General features: G+C 37.6%; 1 protein-coding gene across 1 annotated transcript; it reads right to left on the bottom strand.

The window, feature by feature from the left end:
• Positions 1-7,828: 7,828 nt before the first annotated feature.
• Positions 7,829-14,677, bottom strand: LOC149829294 (putative disease resistance protein RGA3). Its single transcript, XM_090018014.1, has 2 exons — positions 9,538-14,677; positions 7,829-8,212 (listed from the first exon to the last, which is right to left on the bottom strand). The coding sequence occupies exon 1, from the start codon at positions 14,127-14,129 to the stop codon at positions 10,140-10,142; it is 3,990 nt and encodes a 1,329-aa protein (XP_089874140.1). The 5' UTR covers positions 14,130-14,677; the 3' UTR covers positions 7,829-8,212; positions 9,538-10,139.
• Positions 14,678-20,573: the final 5,896 nt, after the last annotated feature.

Below are 20,573 nucleotides of genomic sequence, written 5' to 3'. Positions count from 1 at the left end.
CACATTCCACTCTCGCCAGGTGTCCATTAGAAATTGCAAGTTGCATGGATGATATGAAATTTTAAATTGTTGATTTCTCTCGTGTACTTAAAAGATTCTCCACTTAAACCAAGTCCTATATGGCTATCTATAATACTATTGGTAGACACTGTGACTTAATTTCCACTTTTACTACAAAAAAAATCTCCACTTGAACCATGAATTATTGCAAACATGCCTTAATAAAGAATCCATATTTATTTACATTTTTCTTGATGTATAATTCATTTTTATATTTACCTTTTTTCTTTGTTTATCCCATGCTCTATGTGAGCGTGCTAATGTCAATGGGAAAAAACACCCAAATGGCATGTCCCTATGACATAACATTTCAACAAAGCTGAGAGAGATGGTAGATGCAGACAAAGAGAAATCATTTGCTTTACAGTGACAACTTAATAAAACTTGATAAAGGTGAAGGTTTGTGTGAGCAAAAAACCATGTTCTACTACAGTTTGTGGTAATGATCTTCTCTACGGACGTTCCTTCAGTTTTTTCGTTATAACAAAGTTCTAGAGTTACATTATCCTCGCCTTGTTCCATGTGTGGATTGCTTCCTTGCCTTCCTCGTGGCATCACAAAGACAGATCGTGCCTAATTGAGAAACTTAGCAAGCCAAACTCTATTTCTACTCATTTTACATCGTCCGATTTGTTTAGATCCAATAACTAGGAACTTGAAAGTGATTAAACAAAGGAGGGTGGAGGTGGTGCCCATTATTGGATTCACTTAAATTTTTTTCTAGTGAAAATCAATGAAAAATATGGAATATTTTATTTTAAAAAAATATATAAAACATGACAGACTTCTTACCGACGTGTTTTGGTTAGCTAACTCTTTTTTATGTTCTTATTTGTTTCTATTTTACTTTTTGGTATTTTTGTTTTCTAATGTGTTGCTTCTTTCTATGTTGACTTGCTTTTTTAATATTAATACAGTTCTCTTCCCATTTTAGAAAAAAAAAGATACGCTATCTAAAATCGGTCAGAAGACCTTTTCTCTACCAAACAAAATTATTAAAATATATTTGATGTATATTTTACAAATACTTTGACATAAGATAAATTATTAAAAGGTTCTCTAATGGTAGAGGTTAAAAAGTTGTCTATGCCACGAGCCGAGCTTGAACAACTTATATGTCTGGGCTCGTCTCGGCTCGAGCTGAACACATTTATTAAAAATAAAATTAAGCTGTGTCAAAAGTTTTTTTTTTAAATTGTGTATGGTGATATTTGAACCCAAGCTACTTTTCAAAGAGACAACAGATACACCCTCTACACTAACAACTCTTTCTATGTTCAAGTATAGAAAACCAATATACATATATAAACTCTAATTTCTTTATATCACTTTGTGAACCAAGCCTAATCGGGTTTATCGAGCCTAACCGATCTGGATTACCTGTTCAAGCTCAGATTGTTTATGTATACCGAGCCTATACTTTTGTTCAAGCTTGGCTCATTTATTTTTCGAACAAAATCAAACCGAGCTTAAATGGGTCAAGCCTGATCTAACTCAGCTCATTGTGCATCCCAAATGTCATCTCTGGAACATTTTTACGCAAGGCAAGGTGGTCATGGAACCCTACGTAGGGTTTTCCTAGCTTAGACGAGAGTTCCTCGTCATACAAAAAATTTGTAGTGCATGCTATCTCTGGGACATTTCACAGTCACCCTCAGATTGAAGTTGGCATATGGCGACAACCTTATGTGCTTGATTGTTGTTTATGGTGCTTCTACCTCGACACAAAAGAGAGAATTTTGGGATAAACTTTCCTCTCTTTGCAACTCCATCAACCTTAGTCATGCGCCTGTGCTATTTGACATGCCATGATTTCTCTTAAGTGTCCCTGAACTAAAAAAAGGTTGAGAAACAATATCTTATGCACATGACGCACTGTGAGGAGTATTTATGTGATGTCATTATCGATAGTGGGGTGTGCGAGAATATGGTTTCTTCTGTAATTGTAGACTTGCTTAAATTAAAGATTGAAAAACATCTCCACCCTTACCTTGGTTCAAGAAAGAAAATGAAGCCCCAATTACTACACATTGCTTAGTTAAGCTTAACATGAGACGTCATTATCATGATGAGGTGTGGTGTGATTCACCCGCATGGATGCATGTTATATCATGTTAGGCCACCTGTGGCAGTTTGATAGGAAGACTTTGCATTTTGATGATAAGAACACCTATTCATTCTGGTTCAATGACCAAAAGATCAAACTCCTCTCTCTTAGAGAGTCTCTAATTTAGTATTCCTGAGCTGGTCAAAGAATATGGGTTGAATGGTCTTGCTTACAAGGAGTTTGTAAATTCTTGTCATGAGGATGGTTATTGCTTTGTCATTGTGGGCACAGCCGTACCTGTGTTTTATGGGGCCTGAGGCGGAGGGAAAAAATAAGCCCCCTATTAATAGTAAGAGTTCGGGGCAGCGCCTCCGATTTTTTTTTAAAGAATCAAAATAACAATAAAATTTGCATTCACATTAAACAAATATAATATGGGCCCCAAACCTTTTCTAAACAAATGGGGAGCTCCGGCCTTAAAAATGGGCTCCTAAAATTTTTTTGGGCCCAGGGGCCCTGAGGCCCAAGCCTCATTGGCATCTTGACAGGTCCGGCTCTGATTGTGGGTTTACATTGTGGTTTCTGATGGAACTTATTGAATATTAGAATATCATGTCATATGAATTGTCTGATGAGTTACCAACTTTGATGTCAATTCCAGCATGAAATTGATATGATCTCAGGGTCTAATCTTCCCAACTTGCTTTCATATCAGATGAATCTAACAGAGAGTATTGAGTTCTATTGACGCCTTTAGCAAGTCCAATGCACCTAGTACATTCATGAATATTATGATTCAAGTGCTTCAACCATTTTTAGGCAAGTTTGTAGTCATTGTTGATGATGACAACTTCGTGCACATACCTAGTGAATATGTTCATGTTTTTCATCTTAGGCAGATCTTAGAGGTTTTGCGTAAGAAAAAGATGTATGTGAATGCCAAGAAGTATTCCTTCTTGACATCCAATATTGTATTTTAAGGTTTTTGTCGTGTCGTATCAGGGTGTTCGAGTAGACAGTTCAAAAGTCAAAATGATAGTTGACTAGTCTACCCTACAAAATCTGGGCAAGCTGCATAGTTTTCATAGGTTAGCCAGTTTTTGTCATAGGTTTATATAGAATTTCAACCCCCATCATGAGGGTGCTAAGTTTGGGTGAACCAAAGTGACTGAAAAGGCTTTCGGTAGCATCAAATGACAAGGTGAGTCTGCCTCTGTGTTGGCAGTTTCTAATTTCTCTTTAGTATTTGAGTTTGGATATGATACCTTAAATGTAGGTACTGGTGGTGTTCTAAGTCATAATCGACATTTTGTAGACTTCTTTATAGAAAAACTATCAGATGTCAAATGTGAGTTTGTGCTGTACACTGATCATGAGACACTCAAGAATCTCAACAGTAAAAAAACGTTAAGTAACTAATAAGGTAGCAGATGCATTTAGTCGAAAGAAGTCTTTTGAGGTGTGTTGGGAGTTGTATTCTTCGAGCTCTGATTTTAAGGCCATTTGGGATAAGTGTATTTCAAATGTGTGCCCATCAATTTGTTTTTTCAAATCCATGATGGGTATTTGTTTAGAGAGAATTGTGTGTGCGTCTCTGCTTTTTTCAAATCCTCGTGTTGGCAAACCTATGCCGACGGTTTAAGATATTAAAGACTATATGTAAGAAGTTCATTCTCATGTCAAGAAATCCCTTCCAAAGAATTATGCCATCCATAAGTCTTGAGTTGACAAGAGTTGTAATATTGAGTTGAGTGTTTTCTCAGTGTTTCCTGTTGGCACTTACGGCAAGTTCACTTATAAAATTTTTGCCATTAATTTTCGAGTGTTAAAGTGTTTAGAGAATAATGCTTATGTCATTAAGCTGTCAAAAGATAGACAAGTGAATCTTCAATGTTGCTGATCTATATCCACAGCAGTTTGGTTTTTATGTAACATATTCTTGATTTGTATCTCTACCTATTTCTTTGTTATTTTTCTAAATTATTTTCATTACAATTTTTATTGAATTTCAAGTGTTAGTTTTGATTCCTTTGATTGCAAGTAGATTGATTCTTGGTAGAGGTCACATGAACACGTAGGTTTACATCAGAATTGCGATTAAAATGAACGAAGAATCACGACTTACACTTGTATACAAGTGTATTGACAAAAAATTGTCATGCACTAAATGTATATATATATATATAAGGAAACTATTAGTCGTTGCTATCTTAAAAAAATAATAAAACCATTGGCATTAAATGCAAAGAGAGCATGGCATAAATAAAGGAAAAAAGGTTAATATAAAAATAATCATAAATCAAGAAAAATGTAAATAAATATGAATGCTTAAATATATATAATAAGATTTGGTAATATGTTGAAAAACAAATTTAAATATTATTTTTTAAATAATCAAAATATATCAAAATTTTTGTAATCAATTTTGCCTTTTTGTTCAAGTGAATTTTGCATAAAAGTTTTAACTAAAGGTAGATACTAAGTTCGTTCTAAAAAAAATTATTTGATGTAAAATATAATTATTTGATTAATTATAATTTAATATATACTATTTTAATCAAAATGAAAATAGAGGGTTGGCTGATTACTTATTATTAATCATGAATTTAGCTCAATGTGGTTGTCGGACGGGAGGCGGGAGGTCGCAGGGCGGGTGATGGGAGCTCAATGGGCGACAAGAGCTCGATGAGCAACGAGCGGGTGACAGTAGAAAAAGAAAGGAAAAAGGAGCTCGCATTAGGAATTTATGAAAAATTTAGTGACGGATTAGCGACCACTCAATTTTGTTGCAAATGTGCGACGGAGTAGCGACAAAAAAAATTTGTTGCTGAGCTGTCACACATTTATGATGGAGTTTGAGGCAGAATTAGGTCATCGCTAATCCGTCACTAACTCACGACGAATTCACGACGAAATGTTTTCTGTGGCTAATTCCATAAATAATTCAAATGTTAGCGACAGATATTTTTCTCTCGTTAATTCGTAGCAAATGGGCAATGAAAAAAATCTGTTACAAATATCCGTCGCTAATTAGAGTTTTTCTTGTAGTGTGAATATAAATATTATGTTGATAAGATGTATATTTCTTGCTCAAATGGGTGGCTCATGACCTTATGTATGAACAACTGGATTGATATGTGTTAATGCACCAAATGGGTGGCCAGTGACCATATATCAGTTAATTGAAATTATATGTGCTTGTGCCTAATGAAACGAAGGCGACTAAATTTGTAAATGTGAAATTATGATCTAAGCACATATGTCAAAAGAATTGAATAATAAGTGCTATGAAAGTTCATATACTTGGGCCTATAATGAGAGAGTAGTTATTACAATCAGCTTTATAAGATATTGTAAAGCATGAAAAGTTGCTTTCCTAGTTATGGAGAGGGGATAACTACCACTTATACCGCAAGGTGGTAGTGAAATTTATCAAAAATAATGAAATATCAGGTTCAAAGGTGTTGGGGGTTTCTCCCTCGATAGTCTTGCCCCTTACCTGAGATAAAAAAGGATGTACAAGGCTACAATAATATGATACCAATTAATTGAATATACCCTTGGGTCGTGCCTTTAATCCAGGATGTGGCTGTATCATACCTACATAGTAGTATAAAATATAAACAAAAATGTATTGTGCATATAGTAAAGCTTGACATGCATCATCTAAGAAAAAAATATATAAATGTAAAGAATTGTAAGTTACCTATGCCAGATTTAATTTTCGTCTGCATTGGTAAGTCATGCGTAGATTAAATGTCCATTTATAAATAAGATTGATTGTTGAAATGCTTTGATTATTTTTATTTCATATAAAATACATGTTATTTTATGTTTGCCTACGTCTATGCATATAGGCTCATTAGGGAGCTGTTCTGACTTATTACTAAAAGCCATTTTAAGTATAGAGTAGTTGAGCAAGAGCGTTTGCAAGAAACTGAGGCAACGTCAAAGAGCCAATCATTTTTCTTTCTCGAGAACAAAGTTTTTGAACAAACTTTACTAATTATTTTTAGTAAAACATTACTGTCATTTTAGATTTTGTAAATTCCTGTCTTTGGAAAAAATGTTAATTTCTTTAAATTCAGTTTTATTGTGATTGATCGTTCTGTGACTCTCTTGAGGTTTCGACTACTAGCTTAGAAAGTTTCTACTAACGATTCGAAAAAGAAAAGTCTCTAGAGGTTACAAGATATAAGGTGGACGTAGGTCATACCATGTGACTCATCTTAGTGTTCTTCTTGCCTTCATTTTTGGCGGATACTAGTTTACGTTCTACAAAACAAATAGATATAAAATTCAAAATAAATTTATTTAACATTCTTGTGAAACTTATGATGACATTCATGTTGAGAAAGCCAAACACCAACAAATCCATGACTGTAATTGCTGGAAGGGTAATTAGCCTCAAGGTTAGAAGACCTGGATCAAACCCTGCTGGCACACGGGTGTGTCCGTACCTTTCAGAGGTGGACCATGTAAGGCAGGATGGTCGTGGGGCCTCACTCGGGTTTTTCCCTAACTTTGGCAAGGGTTCCTCGTTATAAAATAAATAAATAAATAGACCCATGTAAAAAATCGATGCTTGTTTATCAAAGAAAAAAAGTATTATCTAGACTTTAGCCTCTCCATTCAGGAAAAATCGATGTAAAAAAAAAAAAACAAGAAGAAAACTTGAATATCAAACAAAAATAACCAAACATACTTGCGGATCAACACATCCATATAAATAGGGATATGAAATCACAGCTTCAACCTTTGAGGGACACTCCATGGTTATTGAACTCGTGATCATGGCTTTTCACGTTGAGGATACTAGACAACCCTTGGCCGGAGGTGCAAAGCCCTCATGGTCATGTAGCCAGGAATTTTAGCATGATGCAGTCCACATCGAATCTGTTTGCGCCCCTACATCTGATCCATGCATAAATTCTTATGGTTATTATATTAGGGATCACGTTGTTGAAAATGGATAAGGGTCTTCAGGATATCAATCCATATCCATCGTCATGTGAGAGATGCAGTATCATTTTGAGGACTATGACCATTTCTCAAGATGTCATATGACATTCATTCAGGGTATATTTGAGAAAATAGTCAACCCAGTAGTCCCAAGGTATTTGCTGGTGCAGACCAACCACTCATCTGCCTATAACCTGTGTGCCACAGACGAGCTCATCAACAACTTAGCCCCAACATGCTTGAAAACAGTAAATCAGTTGTGGATGCCGTTAACTTGCCAATAAACATGCTGATAACCAATAACATGCTTGAAAACAGTAAATCAATTGACAATTAGTAAAAAGATTTGACAAATTGCACAAATCAATGCAAGCGAGCCAACTGAATCTGCATTTATTATTGATAGCAACTAATGAGCAATATCAACATTCAGGTCAAGTGTTTTTATTTTCACTAAAAGCAAGATCAAAATTCACCAACACAGGTAAGGCATGGCGACTCCCTAGAGGCAAGGGTTACGCCCATGGAGTTTTGCGCTATCAGGACAGTGACCATAAGTACGGCAAGCACCCGGCATGGCTAGGTTTCTGTTCCTGGGGGAAGTTTCTTTGTGTAAATATAAAAAAGAAATCACCAACACAATGACTGTTATGCTTCCTGCTAAGGGAGTTGGGTAACCAACTGTCCACGCACATAACAGTTTTCTATTTTGTTGTAACAGGTTGGGGTCTAGCTAACCCCAGTTTGCCAATCAAAAAACACAAAAGGAATACCGCTTAGGCTATTATAAAATTGCAGGAAACCAATGGTGACAATGCTTTTGAAACCCAATGCAGAGAATATTGCTAACAAAAGTACAGTCATCAAAACCATGTTAAAAGAGAACAACAATGATAGCAATGTTGCTTAGTGACAGACACAACCACAAAAATATCAGATATTGGTGCCGTTTTTCAATTTTTAAGCTAAACAAAACTGTACAGGTTATGATTCACATAAGCCACCAAAGCTAATGACTTTGAGGTTCCTTTGTCCAAAGAAGATGCTCACACAACTCAAGCATCCCCGGCAATAATCTACTTCAATACGGAAGACTTAGATCATGAGCTTCTCAACTTTAGCACAGTCAGACAGATTCATAAGCTGTACATCATGAAACAAATGAGTTAATTCTTCAAGGGAATCAATGCCCAAAATAGTGGTAGTTTCACGATTGAGAAAAAAGGGGCAGAAAGGAGCTGATCAACAATTTACATGATGTTGTCAAAACAAAATAATGTATTTTCAAATTATAATCAACGTTTGTTACATAGCAGGTTGTAACCTTAAGTACATGACTCTAAAGCCTTGTTTTGGACTTGTTTTTTATTCCAGTTTAATTAAAATGGATGCTAAAGTCTAAAAGAGGCAAAAGCTAACTAGATATGGATCACTATTGGATTCTGAACCCCCTAGCTGAAACTTACAGAGACAGGTCATATTGACCAAATCAGACGCTATAAATGTGTTCAGCAAGATCAAAGTAGTAAGCAACAACTCATGGATAGTATTTTTTCAATGTAAAAACATGTTTTTTTTTTATGGGTGAAATTTCAGCATGTTGTAGCCTGTTCATTTTTTAGCCATCAGAAAATCTGATCTACACGTTGAAAAAACATGTTGCAAGGGCCGGTTTCTGCTAAACCAAACATATAGATCACATCTGAAGGGTTAATAATAATAATAATAATAATAATAATAATAATAATAATAATATGCAGCTTCTCACTCATGAGTTCGAAACCTCCAAGGGTAACATACTTTTCATACTATACTCACTGATGGATTGACCACAGCACTAAGTTAGTATTTATGCATCTATATCAGAGCTGGATCAATCACAGAATTAGGCATGTAACATACTTTTTCATAGGAATCTAAGCAAAGGTGGAAAAGCCAAAATCTGAATGGATGCTGATAAAATATAATTCTCGAAGATCAAAAGTTAAAAGGGGTCAAGCAAACTAAAATAAGGATTAATTTCAATATAATTTTGTATTCTAAATAACAAATCAGGTGAAAAGGAAACTTCTGATAAGATGGATGTTAAAACAAGCAAAGTAAACAATTATGCTTACATTAATAGATAAAAAGTAGACATGGAAAGCGAAGATGCTAAAGGTCCCCTCTGGAATTCAAGCACCTTCATAAGAACCACAATTAAAGTAATCACAGGACTATTTATTCATGAAAACTTCCCTGATTTCTATGTTGCTAACATGTTAATTTGACATAAAGATTTTTAAACTTTGAAGAAAAACATTAATCATGATGCAGGAGGAAACCCAGTAGGAAATCAAACATCATAAGTTAGTGTTTTCAAAACGTAGATGATCAAAGACACGCATCCATAACCAGTAAATGTTTCTCACCCGTCAAAATAATGAAGAAAACCAGTAAATGTTTATCAAGCAAAAGAAAGATCGTACCTTATCAATGTGTGCGTAGAAGAGATGCAGAAAAAATCCGGGTCGACCTGGGTTTTCTCTGAGAGAGAGAGAGAGAGAGAGAGAGGATCGTCGGGGGAGTCCCTAGCTTGGTTGCCTGAGTCTGGTGACGCTGATGGAGACGAAAACAGGGCAGCGGAGGTTGGGAGCTGCGTCAGATCGTCGAATAAAACCCACTCACTTGATCCCACGGCAGGAGCCTAAACCCACGGCAGAAGAGGAGGGGGAGAGAGAGACACAGCAGTGGTGGGGAGCTGCATCGGATCGCAGGAGGAAACACAGTAGGATTGCTGTGTTTTGTTGCTCTTAAGGGAAGTCGCTGGAGGTGATCCCACAGCAGCAGGATAACACGCTTCAGAGAGAGAGAGAGACGCAGCGGACGTAGGACCTACGTCGGATTGCTGGAGGAAACCCTAGCGGGATCATTTTTTTTTTTAATTAAAGGTAACGGAGTAACGCCATTACATTCTGTTTGTGTGGCAAAGCCGCAACACGTGGCATCATCATGAAGGGATTCCCAACGGCGAGGATCGTCGAACGAATGACCTGATCTTGTGAGCGATCTTGTGGGAACTGCATCCATCTTAATAATCAAAAAGTTGCACACGGGATATGTGAGCGATCTTGTGGCGGTCAACCCCCCTGCAACGCTCAACTAAATGGGGACAACCACTGATGTATAGAGTTTGAAGTTGGGTGAGAGCTTGCATCCCATCTGGTAACGCCCTCAACTTGGGACAAACATTGATCCATAGAGTTTGAAGTTGGGTGAGAGCTTGCATCCCATCTGGTAACGCCCTCAACTTGGGACAACCATGGATGCCTAGATCTTGAAGTTGGGTGAGAGCTTGCATCCCATCGGGTAACGCCCTCAACTTGGGACAATTAGAGATTCTTAGCTTTTGAAGTTGGGTGAGAGCTTGCAACCCATCTGGGAGAAATGTCAACGACTGAAGCTTGTAGAGATACAACTTCTGAAGCTTGGACAACTTCGCCAGCCATTCCGGCAAGTGGGTCAGCTTGGGGCTATCTTCAATGTCCATGTGTTCTATCTGGTGGAGATGTTGGATCCATTCTGGCAGAGAATCCACTTCACTCGACAACTGGATTGATAGATGAGTCACCCTGCTGCCCAAGCTTTGGAACCCACTTAACCCCTCCACTGAATCCACCTCTAACCCCAACCAGAGTCCGTTATAACTAGCAACAAGTATTTCATCTGAGGAAACAAATGTAGAATACTGCCACCGATGTTTTGATGAGCGGATGTTCCGAATGTTTGGGAGGTAATGGTATTTCAGGACATCCGCTATGGAAGTGGCAAGCTTGGAGCAGTCCTCTAGCAACAACTCTTTCAACTGATTCATACTCTCCATTGCTTCCTCCAGCACTTTCGACCCCAAGTCCAACTCCCGAAAACCTTTCAGCTCCAGCTTTTGGAGTGTCGTTGCTGCTTTAAACCCTTGCTCTTCCAAGTCAAGTTTGGGCAATCCCTGCAGTCTGAGCTCTCTCAGGTTCTCTAATGATGCTAAGGATATCGAACCAAGCTCAGGAAGGTCTACTATCTTCAGGCTGTCCAGATTGGTGAGTTTCAACCCATCGGGTAGCGCCCTCAACTTGGGGCAATCTTCAATTTCTAAGCTTCGGAGACGGGGCATTGTCTCTGCTTGGGAGTTAAACGACCACTCCTCTAAGTTGCTCATATCACCAATAACTAGACTTTCTAACTTGGGGAATTGCAACCCAAAGGGTAACGCCCTCAACTTGGGGCAATCTTCAATTTTTAAGCTTCGGAGACGGGGCATTGTCTCTGCTTGGGAGTTAAACGACCACTCCTCTAAGCTGCTCATACCACGAATGACTAGACTTTCTAAGTTGGGGAATTGCAACCCAAAGGGTAACGCCCTCAACTTGGGGCAATTTTCAATTTGTAAGGTTCGGAGACGGGGCATTGTCACTGCTTGGGCGTTAAACGACCACTCCTCTAAGCTGCTCATATCACGAATGACTAGACTTTCTAACTTGGGAAACCCCATGTGTTCAACACCATGATGAAACCCATCATCAATGATCTTGACGTTTGAAGCACCTTCTATCTTGAGCTTCACAAGGTTGGGTAAGTGTGCCAATGAGGAGGGTAGGTGTTCCACGAATCTGCATCCACTTAAGGTGACATCCTCCAAACTGCCGTATCCAGAAGGGTTTGCCCAAGCGGGTAGGCTAATACCTCCGTAATTAGATATTTTCAGTGTCTTGAGACCTACAGGAGGTTGAAGCTCTGCATATATGCCCTCTATTTTTTCTGCAAATTCTTTGTCGAACTTATCGACCCATGCCCAGTTGCCAGATAGCTCCAACATTTGTAAGTTCACTTTCCTTTGTAATTCTGCTTCTTTAGCCTCTTCTCTACTCCCTACTCTGTCTATATCATCTATCCTCAACTCCCCGCTTAAACTGTTTAGGTGACGCAACTGCTTGATACTGCTTCCACTTCTGTTCCTCATATCACTACACACAACGAATTTGCTCAATGTCCTTAAGCATGTCAACCGCCCAATGTCCTTTGGTAAACATCTCAACTCAGTAGTGCCTTCCAAATGAAGATGCCTTAGAGCCCTCAGATTCGTAGTACCTTCCGGTAGAGCTCTTATTCTAGTATCAGCAAGGTCGAGCCTTTCAAGACTGCTTAGTTTGGTAATCGACTCTGGCAGCACTTCTATGTTCGTATAAGAAACATTCAAGTATTTTAGTAACACTAAATTCCCCAATGATTTTGGCAATTTTGTTCTATGGCGGTCATGGCTCAGATCTAGCACCCTAAGCCACTTAAAGTGTACAAAGCAGAAAGAACGTGCAGAAGCATTCCTCCAGCTTAATCCTAACAACAATGTCCGAAGCTTTGGGTGTTGACTTAGTGCAACATCAGTAAACCCTGTGAAGAAGAAGAACCGTGCTTGAACAGTATCGGATGCAGTTCCTGAGCGTAGAACAATCTCATCTATACGCTCCTGGCCTTTTATGTGAAGAACAAAATCATGAACAATATCATGTAATTTGTATCTCGGCTTATTATCATTAAAAGTTTGAATCAGCGAACAATCAACCAATGCTTCAAGATAATACTCAGCACAAACCTCCATTTCCTGCTCAACTTTAGGAACGAAGCCCTCTGCCACCCATAGTCTCACTAAATCATCTTTTCGCATCTCAAAGTCCTTTGGAAATATGGAGCAATATGCAAGACATTGTTTTAAGGCAAATGGTAAATTCATGTAGCTTAATGCGATGGTAGAAAGAATTAGATTGTCTTGACCGTGAGTAATTCCTTTCCATCCCCAGAATGGGCTCTTTGCAACTTCTTGCCAATCAGACTGATTCCTCGCCTTATGCTTCAACAAGCTCGCCACAACATTTAAGGCCAGAGGCAACCCGCCGCATTTCTGTACTATATTGCTCCCAATCTCCTTCAGTCCATAAAGGTCTTCTTCCTTCTCGTCTCTCCTTAATGCTTTGCTGATGAACAAACGCCAACTGTCATCATCTGATAAGCACTTCAATCTATGCAAGTAAGCTGCATCAATATTCTTTGCAACTTCCTCCTTTCTGGTGGTGATCAGGACTCTACTCTCCGGGGCACCATGTTGCAAAAGTCCATTCAATTCGCTCCACCAATATGTATCCCATGCATCATCTATAACAAGCAGAAATCTCTTCTCCTTCAAATGTTTACTTATCTCGGTTCGCAAAGCGTTGGGATTCGTTATTTCATTGGCACCGCTTCCTTTCCCACCAACGTCATCTAGTATATGTTTGAATAACACCCCCAACTGTGGTTTTTCTGATGCACAAATCCACGAGGACTTTTGAAAATGTTTTTTGATGCTTTCGTTGTTGTAAACGGTCTTTGCAAGGGTCGTCTTTCCGAGTCCCCCCATTCCAACAATTGCTATAGCGCTAGTATTCTCTCCCCTTTTATGCTTGAGCTCTTTCTTCAACCACTCCACGACCTCGTCTTCATCTTTTTCCCTTCCAAACGCATGCGGCTCAGTGATGCTAGAAGTCGTCAGACGGTTCCCATACATCTGTCCTACGTCCAGTGAAGATCTTGACCCTCCCGCGATTGGACCAAGGCCATAATTACCCTTCTCTTTGTAAATCTTCTTAAGCCTCTTGTTGATTGATTTGATCTCTTTAGCAGTTTTGCTTAGATATGAGAGGTTACGACACAAAAAAGAAAGAGAAGAGATCAGCTTACGTACCTTCGTCTGTCGGGTTTCTGCATTTATGTTGCTGGTTTTGACTCTATAGAGGTCAATTATGTCTTCAGCGTCATAAACAACCTGATGCAGCCTTGATATCCAATCCTTGATGTGCTTTGATTCTAATTGCTCGTTGTGTGCATAGAATTGCTTGTTGTGTGCATCTTCAAGGATAGGCTGTATGGCTTTCAGTTCAGTTTCTAAATTTATCATCTCATCCTTCACAGAGGTAACTCTTGAAATATGTTTTTGGGTTTCCTCCCATCCTAGATCAACCAATTTGCCCAACAAAGCTCCAATAACTGTTTCTGCCATCAGAGAGACAGAAGGAGGAGGATGTGGTGGTGGTGGTGGTGGTGGTGGAATTGTTGCAACGATGAGGACAGTGGAAGGAAGGGATAGAAATCATTGAATTTATAATAAGAATTTTGGTTGAAATGATATCAAAAATTACCATCGGTAATTTTCAATTGTTTTGAACCGGACACCAAATTTTTAGAAATTGCTTTGAATGGGGGATTTGTCATCAGGACTTGGTCCATCAATGGTGATTGTGTGTGAGCAAAAGGCCGTACTACTATGGTAATTGTGGTAATGATCTTCCCTGCCGACGATTCTTCAATTTTATCGTTAAGGGGCCACCATTGGCTGGCTCGATATTGACTTAGTTTGTCACTTTGTATGTAGAGAATATAAGCTGCAGTACAATTAGTGAAAAAGAGGGAAATTTCTTGCACATTTCTTTTGGGAAGGTACACGATTGCTGCCTAACGTTCAATTTCAACATAGATATTTGTTGTTGTTTTTTTGCAAATTAATGACATATTTTTACGAATTACTCCCTGCCTTTAGGTTAAAAAAGCTTGCATATCAGTCCTTGAAGTTAATGAAGATTGGTGACATATCTTTTCAAATATTCATGATGAGATTTCGTTAGTTGCTCATCGTAGCGTTTTTAATGGGAAAAAAAAAAGAGTAATTGAATTACAAATTTGCCTACAAAATGTGTGCTGCAATATATATAAAAATCATAATGAAATATTTACTTGAGGTTATAATTGTAATTGCAAAAAAGTATTTTATTATTCATGGTTGGTGATGGTCTTTCTTCGATCATTTAAAATAAATTTTAAATATAAAATTAAAATATTACATAATGCCATCATTATTTACTTTTTAAAATTTAAGAATAAGAAAGATTTTATTTCATATTTATAAAATGTATGAAATCTTATTATGTTACATTATATATAAAAAATATTATATAATTATGAATAGGAGCTGAACAGCTCGTACCGGGTCGTCAAGCTGAGACGAACATACATTCTTCGTACATCGACACATTAGGATTATGTATTTCCTGGAGTTCTCAAGTATCTTTTCATCTTAGGCTGCAGTGGAGGGTACTAATACCAGGCTCAAACATTTGTATATTTGATTTGTAATCTCATGCAATGAAGAATCTCATTTGCACAGCTAACCAAACATGTGATTTGTAATTAATCTCACGAATCTCATTTTCACAGCTAATCAAACATGTGATTTGGAATCTCATGCAAATGAGAAACTTTGAAGTGGATTTCATGTGATTCTCAATCACATGGTGGAATATATGATTTCAAATCACATTTGATTTCAATTCCGAAAAAATAACACATTTTCATGTTATGTTTTTGTGAAAAATTGAAAGACTATTTTCAGCATGCATGAAAGACAGCTGATTTAAATATCTAAATGGGATTATGAGCATAAATGTGTTTTTTTGCAAATTAAGAGCCCAAATTTCTCAATGACTTGAGTTTCTTCTGATCCCTAAAGATGTTTAGTATTAAAAGTCAACTAAAATTTCAAAATAATAAAAATTCATGTGATTCATCGAACTGTCTCCTGCAATTTTTAAGCACAGCGACAAATGTTTAAAACTACAAAATTGAAGCAGGACAAATTCTCATGAGAAATTAAAAGACGTCTTGCATTTTTATTGGCAAAATAAATAATTTAAAAAGTAACAATATTTTGTTAGAACAAATAAATATAAAACTATGTATACGTAGGATTCTTTTAGGTCCTTATAGCAGTGAAGGGTAGTCAGGATGATGAGGCATGTGTGCTAGAAAGAGGGATTGAGCCTCCGACCTCGTGAAGCCACAAACTCTACCTGATTGAGCTCGTAATCGTCTCATTCGCTAACGAGCCTTGGACGAGCCGAACCGAGTTGAACGACAAGCCTTAAACCCATTCCACGTCACATCAACACATTAGGAATGACAGTCTGGTTGTGCAAAAAAAAAAGGTCGAGAGGTCCATGTAGTCTTTATTTTGATTTTAGAAATGACCAAGGAATGCAGATGGCGTGTTCCTATCACATAACATTTCAATAAAGGTGAAGTTGTGTGTGAGCAAAAGTAAAGTCCATGTTCTTTCTCTACCGACAATCCTTAAGGAGCCATCATTAGCCGGCTCGATATTGATTTAGTTTGTCAACTTGTAGGGTGTTTATGCTACGATACAAGGAAATAAAAATTAAACAAAAAAAGATTGGACAAAAGAGGGTGGACACACTCATTTGAAAAAAGTGACAGGCAAAGAGATGTTGGAACATAGCAGATAACTTTGGAGAGAAAAAAAAGGAGCAGAAGCCATGACACAAGGAAAACAAAAGAAAGATGAATGAAAAAGAGGGTAGAAGGAACCTACCTAGGTCAAGTTTGGGCTCAAAAATCCATTCTTTATAATTTTGGATAGGTCTTGGATCCAAATCTTCACAAAAAGTATTAGAACCTTTAAAAAAACTACTTTGAACCTATCTACACCCTTTGACGACTGAAAATGGATCCTAACGGTTGTTTCAACTAATCCTAATAAAAAATAAAAATGAGATTGTCTCGAAACTCTACACAAAATATCTTGGATATGATAGAGTACACTACAAGTAGATTTTGAGTTTCTCATGCTTATGCGGGCTATATATACACAAATAGACTATATATGAACAAACTAGACTCATTCAGTAGAAATAATCCAACATGCACACAAGCAACATCACTCTGAACAAACCCACCAAACACAGTGTTCCAAGACACCACATCTCGCTCAGGCATTGCAACAAACAATTGGTGGGCATTGTCTTTTGAAGCATGCATTGACAATGTCATTTCATGAATAAACATTTTGCTGGGGAATTCCCTCAAACACTTTGTGGGCATTGCCCAAATCACCAGAACTCTAAGAGTCTGCTGCATAGGAATGTATCATCAAACAACGAGAGAGCCTAAACATTTGGCCAAAAATAAATTTACCCAATATGAATGTGTGTGTGTGTGTGAAGAGAGAGAGATGAACATGTTGCAGTCGGGTTGCCTCTAAGTGCTCTCACAGGCAGAGCCGCACATTTGTGTTTTTCTCCAACAAGTGAGGAGTCAGGAGTAGGGATGTTAGCTGTTTGGATTCCGATTGGATGGGGTCAATACTATCAAATGTTGGCTAAATGGATTTGAATGGTGAAATAATTATACCAGATCCAATTTTTTACAGGTGAACCGATTCAGATATCCATCAAATGGAATCATCCTTAAGTTTGTTCCTCACCAGTGAAATCTTTATGAAGTGCATCTATCCGTTCTTGAACAAACTTATGAACAGACCCTGTAGAAGGAATTGAGGCTAAATCTAGCCCAAAAAATGGGTTAGCACCAATCACCTACTGAATGCACAAAATAAATTTACAAGTGATCGATTTACGACATTAGTTTGACCATAGAAAGAAACAACATGCTAGAATGCAGAAATACCAAAAGGACAAATCAAAAAATATAAAAGAGTTAGCTAACCAAAAACACATTGATTAGAAGTCTTTGTCATGTTTTTTTATATTTTACAATTTTTAGATTTGATTTAAAATTAAATATTCCATATTTTTCATTGATTTTCACTAGAAAAAAATAAGTGAATCCTGGGGGCCATCTCCACCCTCCTTTGTTTAATCACTTTGAAACTGCCTTTCAAGTTCCAAGTTGTTGGATCTAAGCAAATCCCATAACATAAAATGAGCAAGAATAGAGTTTGGGTCAATGAGTTTCTCAATTAGGCACGGTCCATCTTTGTGATACCACGAGGAAGAGGTCCACATGGAACAAGGCGAGAATAATGTAACTCGGGAACTTTGTTGTTTGAACATAGAGCTTTACTGTTGAATGAATAATATATATATATATATATATATATATATATATATATATATATATATATAGAGAGAGAGAGAGAGAGAGATCATTACCACATATATTAAAATTTCTCTACAAAGTGAAACTAAGTCAATATCGAGCCAGCCAACGATGGCCCCTTAACTTGCATGTATTGATAAAACTGGACTGTCGGCAGAGAAGATCATTGCCACATATATTGAAATTTTTCTTTTTTTTTATTGTATTACAGCATAGACTCTCTACAAAGTGACAAACTAAGTCAATATCGAGCCAGCCAATGGTGGACCCTTAACTAGCATATATTGATAAAACTGGACTGTCGGCAGATAAGATCATTACCACATATATTGAAATTTCTCTTTTTTTTTTATTGTATTACAGCATAGACTCTCTACAAAGTGACAAACTAAGTCAATATCGAGCCAGCCAATGGTGTCCCTTAACTTGCATATATTGATAAAACTGGACTGTCGGCAGATAAGATCATTACCACATATATTGAGATTTCTCTTTTTTTTTATTGTATTACAGGATAGACTCTCTACAAAGTGACAAACTAAGTCAATATCGAGTCAGCCAATGGTGTCCCCTTAACTTGCATATATTGATAAAACTGGACTGTTGGCAGATAAGATCATTACCACATATATTTTCTCTAGTTGTATTGTAGCATAGACAAGTCAATATCGAGCCAGCCAATGGTGGCCCCTTAACTTGCGTATATTGATAAAATTGAAGGATTGTCGGTAGAGAAAACCATTACCATTAACTGTAGTAGAACATGGCCTTTTACTCACACACAACTTCACCTTTATTAAGTTATCACTGTAAAGCAAATGATTTCTCGTCTGCATCTACCATCTCTCTCATGTTTTCATGATACAATTTTATATGAAAGTCATAATCAAATTGAAAGTAACTTCATGCAAGTATGAATACAATCATATTAAATATTGCAATACATTCAAGTCATTTATATCAAAATAATGTCAAACATGTACCTTCAGCAAACACACTCTAATATCTCGTTAACTAATACCATGCCTAGCATGGAATCCGTACTCCAAAAATAAGAACACTTCTATTTTCATACACTAAAATCATGCTCTGGTGTGCTGCTTGTTTTTCTCTGAACTTCTACAAACGTTGTCATTGTCATAAGTGTGGCTCATCTTTTCTCTCTCGTCATCACCCAGTTTGGAAGCAAAAGCAATCTAACCCCTCACATTCCCATTCGTCGGAACAGAATCTCATCACTAATTTTTTTTTTTGGGTTGGAGCATCATCCTGCAAGTCGAAATCCTAAACGACCTTCCCAAAAATTATCCTTCTCGATGTGGGTGCAGATTGACAATCTTCATAACCTGGTGAATTCATTCCATGTAATCAAGATTGGGTCTATCTGGGTCCTGGTCCGGCCACAGCACTTTGGGCTTTCTTTTCCGTCATTTGCTCCAGCTATGTCAGCCTCATCTCCAATGTATGATGGCATCTCTCAACCATCGCAAGTTCTGCCAGGGGGAGGGGGGGGGGGCAAAAAATCTGGCTCTACCATCAATGTTTACTCTTTTGGAGATTTGTCGCTCACTATTTATAATGCATGGAGCTCGACGTCTGATTCTTTTTGCGCTAATTTTTGTGACGGACTGACGATGCGGTTGGGTAGGCATGCTCGTGGAAAGCATACGAAAATTTTGCCATCCTCGCCATCGCAAGTTCTGTCAAAGGTGGGCCCACAAAAATTTGACCATGATAGCAATGTTTTCTCTACTGGAGTTCAGTCGCTAATTATTTCTCAAGCTCGAGGCCTGGTGTCAGCTTCTGTTTGTACCACTTTCCGTTACAACTTGGAGGTGCAGTTGGGAACGCTTGCGCGTGGTGGACAAAGGACGAATCTGAAATTGTCCCTTATTATTTTTCCCTCCAGACACTCTGACTATTTGGTTATCAATCTTATTGCGTTTAATGCTAGAACCAACCTGGCAATCAGATACATGGTGCTTGGCTCCTCGGTTCCGCGTCCTCTTTCTGTATCGTATTATGTCTCTGAAGGTTTTTCATCTACCAAATCTTTTGGTTTTTCGTCAAACGGGGTCAGGGTAGCCACCCGTTTATGCCTTTGTGTGATCATGCAAAATTTTTCCTTTTGTTCCTCTTTTCCTTCTCTTTGCCTTTCTAGCCTCTATTTCCCTTTTTAAAGGGGGAAATAAAAGACAGAAAAGAAGAGAGAAAAGAAAAGGAAGAAAGAAGAGGAACTATTTCGCAAGGTCTCATTTGACCAAAGAAATGTTTTGAAAATCACTCGCCTCCGTTTTGAAAAAATTTACTGGAAAATGGAGAGACGGGATTCGCTCGTCGGTACGAGGTCCAACCGTTCCTGGCGCCTTTACCAGGGGTAATCGAACCAAGGATCGAATTTCTGCCTTTTTGCATTGCTAAAACATTATCTAAGTATTTATTCTAAGTCCTAAATGCACATTGAATCATGCTTGTGCAATGATTTTGAACTTGAGAAAGAATGCATATTTTTAGAAATGTTTCAAAAAAATTGATT

Source organism: Nuphar pumila, chromosome 9 (genome assembly GCF_984573655.1).
Source record: "Nuphar pumila chromosome 9, dmNupPumi1.hap1.1, whole genome shotgun sequence".
NCBI lineage: Eukaryota > Viridiplantae > Streptophyta > Magnoliopsida > Nymphaeales > Nymphaeaceae > Nuphar > Nuphar pumila.
This window is presented reverse-complemented; position numbering and strand designations above follow the sequence as displayed.

Excerpts from the sequence above, each read along its gene's own strand:
- LOC149829294 (XM_090018014.1), bottom strand. The coding sequence starts at position 14,129 with ATGGCAGAAACAGTTATTGGAGCTTTGTTGGGCAAATTGGTTGATCTA.